Source organism: Heptranchias perlo, chromosome 25, assembly GCF_035084215.1.
Source record: "Heptranchias perlo isolate sHepPer1 chromosome 25, sHepPer1.hap1, whole genome shotgun sequence".
Classification (NCBI taxonomy): Eukaryota; Metazoa; Chordata; class Chondrichthyes; order Hexanchiformes; family Hexanchidae; genus Heptranchias; species Heptranchias perlo.
In genome coordinates this window covers 25,457,548-25,474,761 of record NC_090349.1, presented here as the reverse complement: position 1 = coordinate 25,474,761, position 17,214 = coordinate 25,457,548, and the positions used below count along the sequence as shown (strand labels likewise).

At 40.9% G+C, this 17,214-nt stretch overlaps 1 protein-coding gene across 3 annotated transcripts in view; it reads left to right on the top strand.

Moving 5' to 3' along the window:
• Positions 1-6,343: 6,343 nt before the first annotated feature.
• Positions 6,344-17,214, top strand: part of bcl7a (BAF chromatin remodeling complex subunit BCL7A) — a 41,231-nt gene continuing 30,360 nt past the window's right edge. For 2 of the 3 annotated variants that reach the window (XM_068005792.1, XM_068005791.1), the window contains exon 1: positions 6,344-6,531. In XM_068005792.1, coding sequence (XP_067861893.1) covers positions 6,440-6,531 — 92 coding nt within the window. In that variant the 5' untranslated portion in view covers positions 6,344-6,439. The remainder of the gene's footprint in view (positions 6,532-17,214) is intronic. The other variant, XM_068005795.1, reaches the window with a different exon arrangement.

The window sequence follows — 17,214 nt, the reverse complement described above, 5'->3', positions numbered from 1 at the left end:
TGTGAATGCTAATGTTGAATGACCATGCTGACCTGTAATGATTACCTGTCTCGCCACCAGGTGGTGCAGTATTATCTTTTCTCCAAAAATAACTCAATGTTTTCTGAAAAAAATACATCTGCCATTTTTTCTCTGAAATATCTGTGTCCACAATAAGGTTTTAAATGACATTTTAAAAAATTTAAATTACATATTTCATAATAACATGATTTAAACTTATCAATTGAATTGTCGTTTGTGTTTTTAATGTCTTCATTAAAAGTTTTATTTGAAAACCTCAGTCTCTCAAAAGCCTGGGCTTGGACATGATATTTTTGCCCAGAGCTGTGATACTGTTAGCTGAATGCAGGTTGTGCCTGTCCAATATATCCAGTTTCCCAGGATACAGCAGTACCATTCAGGCAGCAGAACTGCTGGAATATTTTTCTTCAGCTTCTAGCAGTTTATGCTCTGTTGCTTTTCAAAATATTCCATTATATGTATCAGGAGCCAGTAAGCCAGTCATTCAGAGTTCAGTCTCATGTAAAGATTTTCATCACAATATATGCCCCAAAATTACTAAAGAGAACTATTGAGACTAAAGAGATTTTACTATTTTGAGTTAAGTGAAACATTGCAGTCTAACTAGATGTGCTGTTTTTTGCTCTTGCTTCTGTTTAATATTATTTAATAAACTTGGTTTGTAGTTCTCAGCCTGAGACATCTGATCGGTCAGTGTTGTATTTATTGTTAGTTGGAGCAATCAGGAGTACACATAGAGCAGCCTATATTAATTCTAGTGCACATCCCAACAGTAAAAGGGTTCATTGTACATCCTGTGGCCTGCTGTGACAGTTACAACAACAGTAACAACAACAACTTGCATTTATATAGTGCCTTTAACATATTAAAACGTCCCAAGGTGCTTCACAGGAGTGTTATCAAACAGAATTTGACACTGAGCTGCATAAGGACACTCTGGGTACAGTAGCATAGTGGTTATGTTACTGGACTAGTAATCCAGAGGCCTGGATTAATAATCTGGAGTCATGAATTCAAATCCCGCCACGGCAGCTGGGGAATTTAAATTCAATTAATAAAATAAAATCTGGAATTAAAAAAAACTAGTATCAGTAATGGTGGCCATGAAACTACCGGAGTGTCGTAAAATCCCATCTGGTTCACTAATGTCCTTCAGGGAAGGAAACCTGCCGTCCCTATATGTGACTCCAGACCCATAGCAATGTGGTTGATTCTTAATCGCTCTCTAAAATGGTCGAGCAAGCCACTCGGTTGTACAATCTTGCTTAAAAAAGTCATAAGGATAAAACCAGACGGACCACTAGGCACCGAACACGACAAAAGCAAACCAAGCCCAGTCGACTCTGCAAAGTCCTCCTCACTAACATCTGGGGACTTGTGCCAAAATTGGGAGAGCTGTCCCATAGACGAGTCAAGCAACAGCCTGACAGCCGTACTCACAGAATGATACCTTTCAGCCAATGTCCCAAACTCTTCCATCACCATACCTGGGTATGTCCTGTCCCACCGGCAGGACAGACCCACCAGAGATGGCAGTACAGTGATATACAGTGCAAAAGACAAGGCATTTGCAACCATCTTCAGCCAGAAGTGCCGAGTGGATGATCCATCTCAGCCTCCTCCTGATATCTCCACCATCACAGAAGCCAGTCTTCAGCCATTTCAATTCACTCCACGTGATATCAAAAAACGGCAGTGTGCACTGGATATAACAAAGGCTATGGGCCCTTTCAACATCCCAGCTGTAGTGCTGAAGACTTGTGCTCCAGAACTAGCCGCGCCTCTAGCCAAACTGTTCCAGTACAGCTACAACAGTGGCATCTACCCAACAATGTGGAAAATTGCCCAGGTATGTCCTGTCCACAAAAAGCAGGACAAATCCAATCCGGCCAATTACCGCCCCATCAGTCTACTCTCAATCATCAGCAAAGTGATGGAAGATGTTGTCGACAGTGCTATCAAGCGGCACTTAATTACCAATAACCTGCTCGCTGATGCTAAGTTTGGGTTCTGCCAGGACCACTCGGCTCCAGACCTCATTACAGCCTTGGTCCAAACAGGGACAAAAAAGCTGAATTCCAGAGGTGAGGTGAGTAAGCCAGTAAAAGAGTTCCACATTAGCAGCAGAATAATGCATTGAATGTTACATGGTATAATTCTCCTTTCCTTATAAAATAGTGTACCTCTGATATACGATTAACAATGCCACAGGAGATTTGTTCATTTATGCCAGAATATCATAATAGTCAATGTAGGACTAAGGTGTTTATAGGACAGAAACCTCCAAGCTTGTCCAAGTATTCTAGTTTTGCTTAAGAACAGCAACCTCATGTTCTTGACACACATCTTTGTCCAAAAAAAATGAATTTTCCCAATATAGTTGGAGAAGGATAACAACATTATCTTCCACTTTGAAGATTTGTTAATTGCATAGAATGACATAGAATGTACAGCACAGAAACAGGTCATTCAGCCCAACAGGTCCATGTCAGTGTTTATGCTCCACATGAATCTCCTCCCACCCTTTTTCATCTAACCACATCAACATATCCTTCTATTCCTTTCCCCCTCATGTGTTTATCTAGCTTCCCCTTAAATGCATCTTGTGCCACTTGCCTCAACTACTCCTTGAGGTAGCAAGTTCCACATTCTAATCACTCTCTGGGCAAAGAGATTTCTCCTGAATTCCCGATTGGACTTATTAGTAACTATCTTGTATTTATGGTCCCTAGTTCTGGTCTCCCCACAAGTGGAAGCATCTTCTCTATGTCTACCCTATCAAACCCTTTCATGATCTTAAAGACCTCTATTAGGTCACCCCTCAGTCTTTTTTTTTCTAGAGAAAAGAGCACCAGCCTGTTCCATCTTTCCTGATAGGTATAACCTCTCACTTCTGGTATCATCCTAGTAAATCTTTTCTGTACCTTCACCAGTGCCTCTATATCCTTTGTATAATATGGAGACCAAAACTGTTCACAGTTCTCCAGGTGTGGTCTAACCAATGTTCCATACAACAGCCCTGCTTTTCAATTTTATCCCTCTAGAAATGAACCCCAATGCTTTGCTTTTTTTTATGGCCTTATCAACCTGCATCTCTACTTTAATGATTTGTGTATCTGCACCCCTAGAACCCTCTGCTCCAGTACCCCATTTAGATTCTTATTTTCCAAGCAGTATGTGGCTTCCTTATTCTTAACAATTCCTTGGGATTCTGGTTGCACAGAGAAAGAGATATTCTATTGAAAATGTTATACTTTAGGTAAGAGTTGGAGGTGTGCACTTGAAGAAGTGCAGGCGATTCCTCTCTAGTTGATATTTACAAGTTTTAGGGATAATAATGCATTTAAATTCTTACTTTCAAAGGGCCTTATAATGGCCCATTCATTCCATTCATTTGAAGATTCCCTCACAAATAATTTAAAAATGGACAACTAAATGGCAGTTTTACAACAAGAGTGTATAAAAAATTTAAGAAGGAAGGTGCATCTAACACTAAGGTGAGAACACATATTAGTAAAAGTTATGCTTGTATAACTTAAACATAGACTTCCATTATCTCACAGTGTTTCCAGTCTTAGCATTTCTTGCCCATAAAGTAATTAATGCAGTAAATTCACTATCTTGCAAGGAATGATCAAGGGCAGCATCAAAATCAAATAAAGTAGGAAACACTCATTGAATGCTAATATCATTCAATATCCTGTGGGATATTCCCAAGTTAGGGAGAGATTTTGGAACACAATTTTACCTATTTTATAAACTGATACAGTCTACAAGTCTAAGTGCTCCCCTGAACATGACAACTTCAAAGCCTTATATTTTTTACCTATACAAAGAAAGCATTCTCTCAACTGAGTGAGACACAGCAGAAATATCTATACATCCTCTACTCTGATACAATCTAGCCTCCATGAAACCTGTTTGATACCTATGAATTGAGGTGGATACTACTTTCTACAGCCTTTTGACCACTATTTTATTCAAATTCCTGTTTCACATTTATTAAACTCTACCTTTGATTTGATAATCGGTCTTTCTTTGGCTGGCATAAAGTTGAAATCATGTGGATTCCTTGTTGGTAGTACTATTCTCTATTCTCACACCTGGGTTGATCCAGAGATTAAAGATAACAGTTGGGTCATTATCATATAGAATTGAGGGGTAAAACCATACAGATTGGAGAGTTATCTTTAAATGGTTTAAATGCATTGGCAATAGTAGGGGATGTATAGTTATTTTTGCAGTGTCTCACTCAGTTGAGAGAATGCTTTCTTTGTATAGGTCAAAAATATAAGATTTTGAAGTTGTCATGTCCAGGGGAGCACTTAGACTTGTAGATGTTTTTGGTCCTCTGATTATGAATCTATTCACTGATATTGAATTTGGGTCAGAAGTGGGGATGTTTGCTGAAGAGGGCACAGTGTTCCGTTCCATTCGCAACTACTCAGATAATGGAGCAGTCCATGCCCGCGTGCAGCAAGACCTGGACAACATCCAGGCTTGGGCTGATGTGGCAAGTAACATACGTGCCATACAAGTGCCAGGCACGGACCATCTCCAACAAAAGAGAGTCTAACCACCATCCTTTGACATTCAACGGCATTACCATCGCCGAATCCGCCACCATCAACATCCTGGGGGTCACCATTGACCAGAAAGTTAACTGGAACAGCCACATAAATACTGTGGCTACAAGAGCAGGTCAGAGGCTGGGTATTCTGCAGTGAGTGACTCACCTCCTGACTCCCCGAAGCCTTTCCACCATCTACAAGGCACAAGTCAGGATTGTGATGGAATACTCTCCACTTTTCCGGATGAGTACAGCTCCAACAACACTCAAGAAGCTCGACACCATCCAGGACAAAGCAGCCCGCTTGATTGGCACCTTATCCACCACCTTAAGCATTCACTCCCTCCACCACTGGCACACCTTGGCTGCAGTGTGTACCATCTACAAGATGGACTGCAGTGACTCACCAAGGCTTCTTCAACAGCACCTGCCAAACCCGCGGTCTCTACCACCCAGAAGGACAAGAGCAGCAGGCGCATGGGAACACCACCACCTGCATGTTCCCCTCCAAGTCACATACCATCCTGACTTGGAAATATATCGCCATTCTTTCATCGTCCCTGGGTCAAAATCCTGGAACTCCCTACCTAACCAATGTGCGAGTACCTTCACCACATGGACAGCAGCTTCTCAAGGGCAATTAGGGATGGGCAATAAATGCTGGCCTTGCCAGTGACGCCCACACCCCATGAATGAAAAAAAACTGATCTCTTTGAATGGAAAAGTGTTACGACTCTGGATTTCTGTGTGCTAAGAGGTTTCACCGTTTTCCTGTTCCCAAAATATTTCTGTGAAATCTCAAAGAGGAAGATGTAGATGCAGATGCCAAAAAATAATTTATCCCCAGTGAGTTATTGGTTTCTGAAAACAAACGTATACTCCAAATTTCCTTCGAGGTGTTTGTGCTCTGCCATTTGTAGGATTTTCTGAAATCTCAGCCTACCCCATACCTGGTAAATGTTGTCGGGGGAGGGGCCAAGCTGGAGACTTGCTCTATAGGGATATTTCGGCACCCATTGTAGTGCTGAAGGTTGGTATGGCCAGTCAGATGAGGTGTACTGGCCGCCAAATGGCTGTAATTGGGCCCCATGTGACAGGCCAGGCAAATAATATAGGTTTTTTTTACATGATCTTATACTCCATGGCTAGAGTCTTGGGGGGAGAGGTTGGCATGATGGGCTGGTGCTAGATTTTCTGGCTGCGCGGGGCAGACACCTCCACCCGCCTGCCCGGTGCAAATTAGATGTCCTCCAACTGACCCTGCAAACTCCGGCAGCGTCGGTAAGGACCGGGTCCCGTAAATTTCCAATGCTCTAAGCTCTTAACGTGTTCCTCTTTACATATTTATAAATCCTAGTTCCATAACTTAAAACGAGTTTGCAACACAAGTCGCTGTTTGCCCTCAGAAATTCTATTGGTCTGCACGTGAATCTCGCTAATGGGTCATTTTTATTACCAAAAAAAAAAGCTACAAAGAACAATTTGAAATACTGAAGTGTCGAGAAAGAGCAACCGGGTTCTGATTTTAATAAAACCCGGCGTTGTGCAGCGCAGAACAGTGTGCGGGGGGTGGGGGGGGGGAAAGTTTCAAAAAAGTTTTTTTTTGTGTGTGTGGGCGATGGACCAAATGTTTTGGCCAAGGAGTGTAGCGATGAGATCTCGCGAGAGGTGCTGCCTTTGTTCACGCGGCTCCCCTTCCTCGGTCTTTGACAAAGAGGGCAGTGTGCGCGCGCGCGCTGGCGAGTGCGCAGGCGCAGGCGCGCTGCTGGGCTCGAGCGGGGAGAGGTTTTTTTTTTGTTCGCTTTGTGCCGGCGGTTCTCCGGGGGTCTCTGCTCTCAACATTTCAGCATGTCTGGCAGGTCGGTGCGGGCCGAGACCAGGAGCAGGGCGAAGGATGACATCAAACGGGTTATGGCAGCTATCGAAAAAGTACGGAAATGGTAAGGGGGAAAACAAAAAATAAAGGAGATTTGAAAGCCCGGCATTTCCCTTTTGTATCGGTGGAGCTGGAGAGAGAGAGAGAGGGGGAGGGAGAGAGAGGGAGAGAAAGATGACTTGGGTCGGACCGGAATCCAGGTTTAAAGGGAGAAATTTCAGCCCCGTTCCCGGCTTGGGAGGTTTCGGCGCGCGGGGAGCCGGTTAAACAGGTTCTTTTGAGTTTTATTTTTATTTTTAAAAATGGATTTTTTAAAAAAAATAAAAACCCCACAGCGATTGAAATGAGGACTGAACCCAGAATCCATTTCGCTGCAGTCACATGAAGCCTCTATCGTTGCTTTGTGTGCGAGTCGGTGCCGGCTGCTGCTGCTTGCTGCTGCTGCGGGCGGAGAGCCTCCTTTGTAAGCCTGGCGGGCCCCGCTCAGCTCGCCGCGCGGCTCTTTAATCCAAGGTATGGCGCTCTAGAGTCCTTTTTTTTTTGGGAAAAAAAAATGTTATTGTTGCTGAGGGATTTTAAATTTAGCGCTTTGGCTCGCACTTTACTGGAGAGCGAGAACAGAAAAGGAGGAGGAAGTAGGGGGGGGGGGGGTGGTGGCAATCGGAGCTAGGTCACCAACGGGCGAATGCAAAACTAAATATTTTTAGCGAATTTAGTAATGAGAAAAATATATATTTACAAAAATTACCATTTTTCTATTGCATCTGAATTGTATGAATTTGCATAATTTAAGATTTTTAAATCACGAATATTAAACTTATGAATAAAAAATTGTTTTTCGTCGATGATTTTTTTTTTGTCCTGCATATTTTTTTCTAGTTAACTTGAGAAAAGTTAATATTTTAGCACCGGTATTACAAATGTAATGTAATCACTTTGCAATCTGCTGTTGAGTACAAACAATAACTCCGCGTCAATTTATTTTCAGTTACTTGTAAACATTGTAACCAGAATCCACGTGTTCTATTCACATCCCTGATATTTTGGTGTCCTGATGTGACCCCTTACCCAGATTTAATTTGTGCCACTGCTTAGAATCACAGTTTGTAAATCCCTCTCTTGACGTTGGGGACATTATGTACATTGCGTCATTGGTGTTGGTTAGGATTTTATTTTAAATATTTTTTTAATTTACAGAAGTGTTTGGCATTAAAGAGATATAGAGCTGTGTGTGGTTTTATCATGGTGTTAAAGATTGCTATGATCCAATTTAGTATAGTGTCATTATTCATATGAAGAGAAGTTTGTTCATTCTTCCACATTTCTTCCCTCTCTCGAAAGCGTTTTCTCGAGCTACTGTGCGGCACCTTGTAATTGTTCACATGTGAAACTAAACAGTGTATTGGCAGGCTGGTCATAGATGAAAGACATCACCGCCAAGCTCGATCTGATCCTTGTATAACGTCTCACATGCTGTTTTCAGCAGAGGGTCACTGAATAGCAATCGGGAATTGAACCTTTTGTTTTTTTCTTCCCCTTTCCCTCCCTGGGCTCGGCAGAGGGACCAGCAACAGTACTTCCTAATGCTGCCCTGGCTGAGATCAGATAATAGCACAAACCAGGAATTGAACCTGGAAAGTTTCAGTTCCATAATGGGCAGTGCATTAAGTCATTGTGGGAGCTCACTTTTGCTTAATATGTAAAATTCTTCTGCAAATTGATGTGAATCCTGATGGGCATCAAGCAGATTTGCCTGGATTTTAAAAATGAAATGAGCTCCCATATTCTGTAACTGAGCTCCAATTAAATAGCATTACCCTCTGATGTCTACTTCCTGCACGTTCCCTGGTTCAAACTGCATGGTATTTTTTTGTTGCAATCTAAGTATCTAACCACTGTGTTGGGTAGTTACTGAAAACCCGTTTTTGGGTGTGCCATGTTATGTAGCTCCACCTATCTTATGAATGGATTTCTGGCCAGTGCTGTGCCTCCAATTGCAACTGATTTGTTTTGAGTGACAAGTAATGTTGCTTGTAGCATGTTGGGTTCCATACGCTTACCATACGCTGTTGGATATCTTTGTTAATTATATTTTCAATTTTTAAAACTTGGATATCAATGTATGCTACTGCTATCAATAAATATATTTTAAAATCTTGCATATTCATGCATTTCCTGTCAACGAAAGCTTACCTCTTGTCTGTCAAATTTTCCATTATAAATTTCTACATCCACAATTGTAATGTGCTCATGTAAATGAATCATGCTATGTTGACGCTTTCAGTGGCAATGCTGTATCCCCATAATTTTGCATCTCCCAGCTCCTCAACCTGTACTGCTGAGAAACTCCTATGTTCCAACCAACTCTACTTCTCTGCTTCCCAAATTCCTTTAAGTTTTGCTGTTTGAGTATAATTAATATAAAATCAAATATATAAAAATATGGATTGAATGTAAGACTTTAAAATGGGGACTGAATTATGCCTGCAGGCTCTGGTCCAATTATTCCCTCCCCTCTAACCCCACTTCTTCTGAACACTACACTTGATGTTGACTCTCCATGTGCAATGCCAAGGGAGATCAACTCATCCTTTTCAAAGTTCAGCTCTGAAACCAAGAATATGTATTGCCTAGTTTTTTTAAACAAAAAGCTGCTTGACTTTTTTAACTCGCTACTACAACAGAATTAACCTGCTTTACCATATTTTACATTCCACTCCTTTCCATTATTCAAGTAAAGCAATGCACCTTACCATTCCCATCTTAACATAGCATTTTACTTAAGCCTCATGTATTGACGTAAGGGTACTTTAAGAACATAACAAATAGGAGCAGGAGTAGGCTATATGACCCCTTGAGCCTACTGCGCCATTCAATCAGATCATGGCTGATCTTCGACCTCAGCTCCACTTTCCTGCCCGATCCCCATAATCCCTTGATTCCCTTAGAGTCCAAAAATCTATCACACTCAGCCTTGAATATACTTGAGGACTGAGCATCCACTGCCCTCTGGGGTAGAGAATTCCAAAGATTTACAACCCTCTGAGTGAAGACATTTCTCTCCATCTCAGTCCTAAATAACTTACCTCTTACCCTTTGCTCCACTGCTTTCACATCAGGCCTGATTTTTGTGGCTATTGCCTCTACTCTTAGTTTAGGCAAACAGGTCATTCCAATCTCACTATCTTCAAGGTTTCCAATGATGTACAATACAGAAGGTTTTGGGTATGGTTGCGACTTTTACCAAGTAAAATAGGACCCCATTTGTCTGACCGGACAAGAAAGTGCCCATTTGAGTAATTGAATACAAAAGCGAGTATTGTTAGAGTAACTTTGATTTGTTGTACCCTTTGGATTAATTTCTTCTTCCTGAGAAGTACAATTTGAGTGTTGTTCCACCTTTTGCCTTTCAGTAATTTTGTTCTATGGTTTCTATGACTTCCTTCCTAAATAGTTTTGAGTATTGGAGAATGCCAGAACACATTAACTACTTCTACCTCTCGTTTCCACACCTTCAAGGTTTCATCTTTTGAGTTACTGCTCATTAAATTTCAATCGAAGTATGAGCATACTTCCAGATGTTCCTCCAGTCTTTCGAAATCACTTTCACATGCCTATACAGTTAAATTGATCTGAAGAGTCCTGAAATTGGTAGCGTAAAAGAAAACTGAACAGACCTGATGCAGTTTCAATAATCATTCATATAATGTGTATGTTACCACATGAGAGCCTGCTTATGCTGTCAATTAATTTAAGTTTGCAAATGTAGAATATATTAAATTACATTAAAATTAATACTTGATTTATGCAGATGATTATGGCATATCTTGTCATGGTTAATAAGACATACACGGTGGTGATTGAGGAGTGGAAGAGTGAACCAGGGTGTTGTGGAGGGAATAATCCCTTTGAAACCAGAGATCAGAGAGGAAGGGAAGATGTATTTGGTGGTAAGATTATCTTGGGATGGCGGAAGATGATCTGGTGAATGTGGAGGCTAGTGGGGCAAAAGGTGAGGACAGAGGGGGCCCTATTAATGTGAGGGAAATGGGGAAAAATGCAGAAGCATGGAAAATAGGATCGAGGCGATAGAATGTACTATTCACCATGGCGGAAGGGAATCTTTGGCTGAGGGAAAAGGACATTTCAGAAATTCTGGTGTGGAAGGTGGAGTTATCAGAGCAAATGCATCTGAGATGGAGAAACTGGGAGACAGGAATTAAGTCCTGACAGGAAGTAGGGTGATAAGAAGTATAATCCACGTAGTTGTAGGAGTGCGCTTGTAATAGATGTCTCTAGAAAGATTAGATTAGAGTTGGAGAAGTCCAGGAAGGGCAGAGATGGACCTTGTAACTGTGAGGTTGGGTGGAAATTGAAATTCGCAAGATCAGGGCAAGGGCAGATTCTGTATTGGCTGCAGTTGCTGATGTTTGTTTTGTGTTTAGATATGTGACTGGATAGTCATTGTGTCCAAAAAGTCCAAAATCTTAGTGACCACTTTAAGTAATGATCAGGCAAAGTAACATAAGATTGCTTCCAATTGGTAGTTAAGAAATCTGTTTTATCATAAGGAGGCTGCATTTCCAGAGGCATCGTAAAGCAATACAAAAAATTATTAATCTACAAATGGAAAATTGGTTAGTTCCTATAGTCAAGTATGATGTAGAATGTAATGCATCTTGGCAGACAAATATTTTTTCTTCCCCTCCTCCCCCATCTAAAGGCACTGATTGGTGCTGGGTTCAGTTCCAAGAGATGTGGCAGGCTAATCCACTTTGTGTGGCATCACAGTTGCTTCTGATGCTATTCTCACAGAATCTGTGCTGTATTATGTAGTCTTCAATTCTCCATACTTGGTTGTAACTCCACCTTTCAGTCCTTTGGGCAATGTATGTAACCTTAGCGTTCAGGGCTCCTGAAATAAAGAAACAATGGATTGAAGTGGGAGATTGATTTATTTTGAAGGGATGGGTTGGCACTAGCCAAAAACTTTATTTTCTCCTTTGTTTCATGCATGCTATCCCCAGAATGCTGGTAAACCAATTAAAATATTTTCCTTTCACTCTAGTTTGATTGCATCTGTATGTAAGCTTGGATTTATATGTGGCCTTGTCGAAGAGCACCTCTCTTCTAATGAAATAGTTAGATTGTCAGTCATTTGACTGCTTCAGGGGGTGGTATGTAGTCCTTGGCAATACTGATAGTTTTTTTTTTAGGTGCAAGGGAAAGAATGTAGAGTTGAAATAATGTGCATTGACATAGCTCCTTTCACCAGAGGATGTCCCAAAGTGCTTTACAGCCAATGAAGTACTTTTTGAAGTGTAGTTACTATTGTAATGTAGGAAACACAGCATCCAATCTGCACACAGCATAAACGATTTTGACTCTGAATCGGAAGTACAATTTCAAAATTTGTGAATGACACCAAATTGTGGGGGTATAGTTAATACTGAGGAGGAATACAACAAAATAAAAGAAGACATTAATAAACTTGCAGAATGGGCATGTAATTGGCAAATAAATTTCAATATAGATAAATTATAGAACATAAGAAAAAGGAGCAGGAGTAGGCCATACGGCCCCTCAAGCCTGCTCCGCCATTCAATAAAATCATGGCTGATCTTCGACTTCAACTCTACTTTCCCGCCCTATCCCCATAACCCTTGATTCCTTTAGTGTCCAAAAATCTAGCGATCTCAATCTTGAATATACTCAACGACTGAGCATCCACAGCCCTCTGGGGTAGAGAATTACAAAGATTCACAATCCTCTAGGTGGTGCATTTTGATAGGAAGAATAAGGAGGCCACATAATGCTTGGATAAGAGTCTAAATAGGGTAGAGGAGCAAAGGGATCTAGGGGTACAGATACACATCACTAAAAGTAGCGACTCTGGTTTGCTTTTTTTATGGCCATATTAACCTATCACTGGGGTTCATTTCTAGAGGGATAGAATTGAAAAGCAGAGAAGTTATGTTAAACTTGTATAGAACCTTGATTAGACCACACTTGGAGTACTGTGCACAGTTCTGATCTCCCTATTAAAGAAAGGATATAGAGGTACTGGAGAAAGTGTAAAAAAGATTCACAAGGATGATACTGGAACTGAGAGGATATACTTATCAGGAAAGGCTGAATAGGATGGGGCTCTTTTCTCTAGAAAAGAGAAGGCTAATGAGTGACAGAGGCCTTTAAAATTATGAAGTGTATGATGGGGTAGACGTAGAGAAAATATTTCTACTTGTGAGGGAAGTCCAAAACTAGAGGTTCTAAATATGAGATAGTAATTAATAAATCCAATAGGGAATTCAAGAAATACTTCTTTACCCAAAGAGTGGTAAGAATGTGGAACGCACTGCCACAAGGAGTAGTTGAGGCGAACAGCATAGATGCATTTAAGGGGAAGCTACATAAGCACACGAGGGAGAAAGGAATAGAAGGGTATGCGTATAGGGTTAGATGAAGTCGAGAGGAGGCTTGTGTGGAGCATAAACACCAGCATAGACCACTTGGGCCAAATGACCTATTTCTGTGCTGTAGACTCGATGTAACAGCAATGAGGTGATGACGAGATCATATGTTTCCAGTGATGTTGGTTGAGGGATAAACATTGGCCAGACACCAGGGAGAACTCCCTTGCTCTTCGAATAGAGCCATGGGATCTTTTACGCCTTTTATGTTTAATGTCTCACCTGAAAAACATACCTCTGACAGTGCAGTGCTCCCTCAGAACTGCACTGAAGTGTCAGCCGAGACTATATGCTCAAGTCTCTGGAGTGGGACTTGAACCCACAACCTTCTGACTCAGCATTGTGTTACCACTGAACTAAGACTGAAAACCTTTCCTCCTCCTGCCCCACCCCCAATAATTTTTGACTATTTGACAATAGTGTTTGATGAATTTTTTACACTCAGATGCTGTTAGAACTTTGAGGAGGACATTACTCTGGCGACCAATTTTCATATTATCAGAGGAAGAATTTTGAAAGAGGAGAAACGTACTCCATTAGAGTAGATCTCATTCAAAATTATTGTGCTATTTAATGAACAAGTGATATGGGATCGGGCGGGAAAGTGGAGTTGAGGTCGAAGATCAGCCATGATCTGATTGAATGGCGGAGCAGGCTTGAGGGGCCGTATGGCCTATTCCTGCTCCTATTTCTTATGTTCAGCGCCACATTTGCTATTATGGATGTATACAGGTCCACTTAAAATTGTGGGTTGTACATGCTAATATAGGGTGTATTTAAATATTTAGAATGGGATCTCCCTATGGGTAATTGGTACTTTAAGAAATGCAGTTGAACAGATCACTATTGCAACGGAGGATCTTAACAATATGATTTATCATCCACAATAAGAAGGTTAAGCAAAAAAATCTTTTACACTAGGCTAGAGCGCATCAACTTATAAAGCAGTGCCCATTCTGGAATAATTAACTCCTTTCCCAAAGGTTCATTGGGTAAAATCAATAAGGGTTATTACTTGGGTTAGGGATATTGTCCAACTGGCAGTAAGCTTCTCAGCATTGCTTTGAGAAATGATTATGAAGGATCATGGATCTGCCTTATTTCAAATCATTAAAGGAAGTTTTAATATTGCATAATGGGATTTTGTAGTTGACAAGTGATTTAAAATTTGGTTACTGTTGTGATTGAACGGAGGTTGGCCAGTTATAATACTTTTTTCCCTGGTCCATTACTATGTAAATAGAGTGCCTGTAAGTTTCTTTTTTCTCTCATGTTGTCAATTACGTGGGAGGAAATATATAGATGTGGACCAGACAGGTTGAATGGAAGTTTTAGCAAGTGCAAGAAGACTCAAAATTCACCCAGGTGATGGAAGTAATGAATATCGATCAATGAGGCGCTGATCTTCCCAGATTTACAGCACTGTTGTCCCAAGCCAGTCCAGAGCCACCAGCTGTAATGGCTATCTCAACAAGGGGCCTTGATTATCTGACACATAGCTTGACTTTGCCCTGGGAACAAATCAAGGGCTTGAAACAGGCTCTGAGGCCATTGGAATGAGTCCTTTTTGATGTCTTTTTGATTGACAGCTCTATGGCCGGCAGTTTCCTGCTGTTACAAGCTTTTCCCAGGTTTTCTTCTGTCAGCCATGGCTCAGTGCTAGGACTCTTGGGCACAGTAATCTAAACTGGCACTTCAGTGTAGTGCTGTATTGTCGGAGGTGCTCCCTTTCAGAGCAGATATTGAACCGAAGCACCGCCTACCTTCTCGGTTAGAAGTAAAATGTCCCATGGCATTATAGAGCAGCAGAGTTCTGCCAAGTATCCTGGCCAACATTTATTCCTCAACCAACACCACTAAAACAGATTATGTGGTCATTATCTCATGCTGTGTCCAAATTGGCTGCTGCATGTCGCTACATTTTTAACAGTAACTTCACTTCAAAAGTATTTAATTGGCTGTGAAGTGCTTTGCTGTCCTGAGGTCATGAAAAGCACTATAAATGCCAGTATTTTTCATTCTTCTTGCTGTGCTACAGCTTGGGTGAAGGTAACTTGTGTAAGGTTGTGTTTTGTTTCATAGGAAGTGTGGGGCATGCTTGTGGTAGCAGTCCTGGGCATTGAGCACATGAAATATGTGGTGAACGCCTGAATAATGATGGTTATTCATTCTTGATCCATTTGTGGATCAAAATCCTTTCAATGGTACTTTGTCCGCTCCAGGAAATGACTGAGGGGGTTGGGACTAATAGACCTGTAAGTCAGATAGATCTGTTAGAGTCACATTATCACTTATAATGCAATGACACAAGTTTGACATTGGTGTGATGCTAAAGCTGTGGAGTGTAAATCGGGTGTCAAGGCCTGAACCGACTGCAGCGCGAGTGAAACTTCCTCCTGCAGTTTCACTCTGTGGTGTCAGGCCTGGTGCTGAATCTTAATTCAGACTGCATTTACACTATTACTGCAGTGTTGATGTTAAGCAAAACCACTTTGCACCAACACTACAGTTGTAGTGTAAATGTACCTGTAAACACCAATCTCAAAGCCATTTCAGTTAATTATTTCCAGAGTTATATTAGCTTATCCAGGTTTAGCTTAGTTCTCTAACATTTTTTTCCCTTTGTCAACTTCATTTTATAACGCCAGAAAGGATTCAAATGAGTACTATGAACAGCTTGGTTATCTAGTTTTGGGCTCCCTGAAGAAGAGATTCCTTTTGTTCCTACTCTGCAGTTCTTGCTAAATTAAGTCCTAACCAACTTTGAATGGCACTTTGAGCACTGCAATATGCAAATCAGAGCAGAAATAATGATCTCTGCTCCCTACAATGACAAGTCAGCTGGAGATGGACCCACTGGATACATATCTAAATGGATTTTTTTTCAGCCAAGGTATGACATTGTGGATTTCTACAAGGTTACTTTGTGATCTTTGTCACAGCAGAGATTAAAGGAACTTTTATAATTAGCAAACCTCCTGTGGCGTTGCTTATAAGACAGGTTATACTGGAAGGGAGTTGGGCGTCCTGGGGTGTGGAAGCAGGGAATGTGATATCTCCAGAAAGAATTGAGAAAAATGTTTGATCACCTTCTGGCAACAGTGAAGTGTTGTGGAAAATGAATACTGTTAACTTATTTATCAAGTGATTTAAGTAAATACATTGTTATTTAAATCTCTGCATGTAATATAGGGGAATGGTTGTGATGAATAGGGAATTTTGGTCTCCTAATCATAATTGTACATCTTTTTTTGCTATCTGCATATAGGAAACTGGTAGTTATTTTAAATTTTAGTTACTGCCACAGTCAGTAGTCAGCTTGAAATACACAAACTACTGCAGATGAAATCCGTAGCTTTTGTATTGAGTAGATAGGACATTCTTTCTAAACAAATATATTTCATTTGCAAGTTCTGTTAAGATTTAGTTGTTTGTATTTTTAATCAAATTTCGTGCTTATCAAGGTGAGAGAAGTTAGTCCTGGGAAATGGAACTCTTCCTGTTCCAGATATCCACTGTCTGCCTCACGTACTCCCAGGCCAAGTATAGCACAGCCAGATGCAGAATAAAGGTCCCTTTGCTCTACTCCAACAATGTGCTTCAGCCTCCACCTCAACCTTAAGAGTACCTCCAACTGCACCAAGCAGTTTTTTTATTTCCTAAATGAGCCATCCTGCAACCTCTCCAAGTTAGTGAGATTAGCATTTAGGGAACATTTGGTGCTATAGGCCCATGCCTACTAGGTACTGGATTGAGACTGCTTAAACTCAATTTGCATTGAATCTTTATAGTTAGGATGAAAGTATCCTCTGTCTGCTGTCAGTTTGTGCTGGATTTAAATGCAGATCCCAGAGGTGAAGGCCAGTGTATAAATCACTGTGCCACCCAGTTTGCTGAAGAGTAAATGATCTTCAATCATTTGGCACAGTGATTTGCTTTGTTCTATGGATGATCTATAAAGACTAAAGGCATTTGCAACTAGATGATAAATAGATTTTTGTTTTAACTATTGGATGGATTCTTCAGACATTCTTTGTGTCTTCAAATATGTTTGGCAGCTTTATTTTCTGAGATGCATTTTTGATTTCCTTTGTCCCTGGTCAAACTTTAAAATCAACTGGAGGTCTATCCCAAGAGCTTGCTCCCAGGCAAGATAGCTGCTGGAAACTATGTGGATCCAATAACAAGATTGTTTTTTAAAAACATGTCCCAAGGTGCTTCACAGAAGGCATATGAAAAATCAATGCCCAGCCAGGAGAGGAGGGATTAAGGGGCAT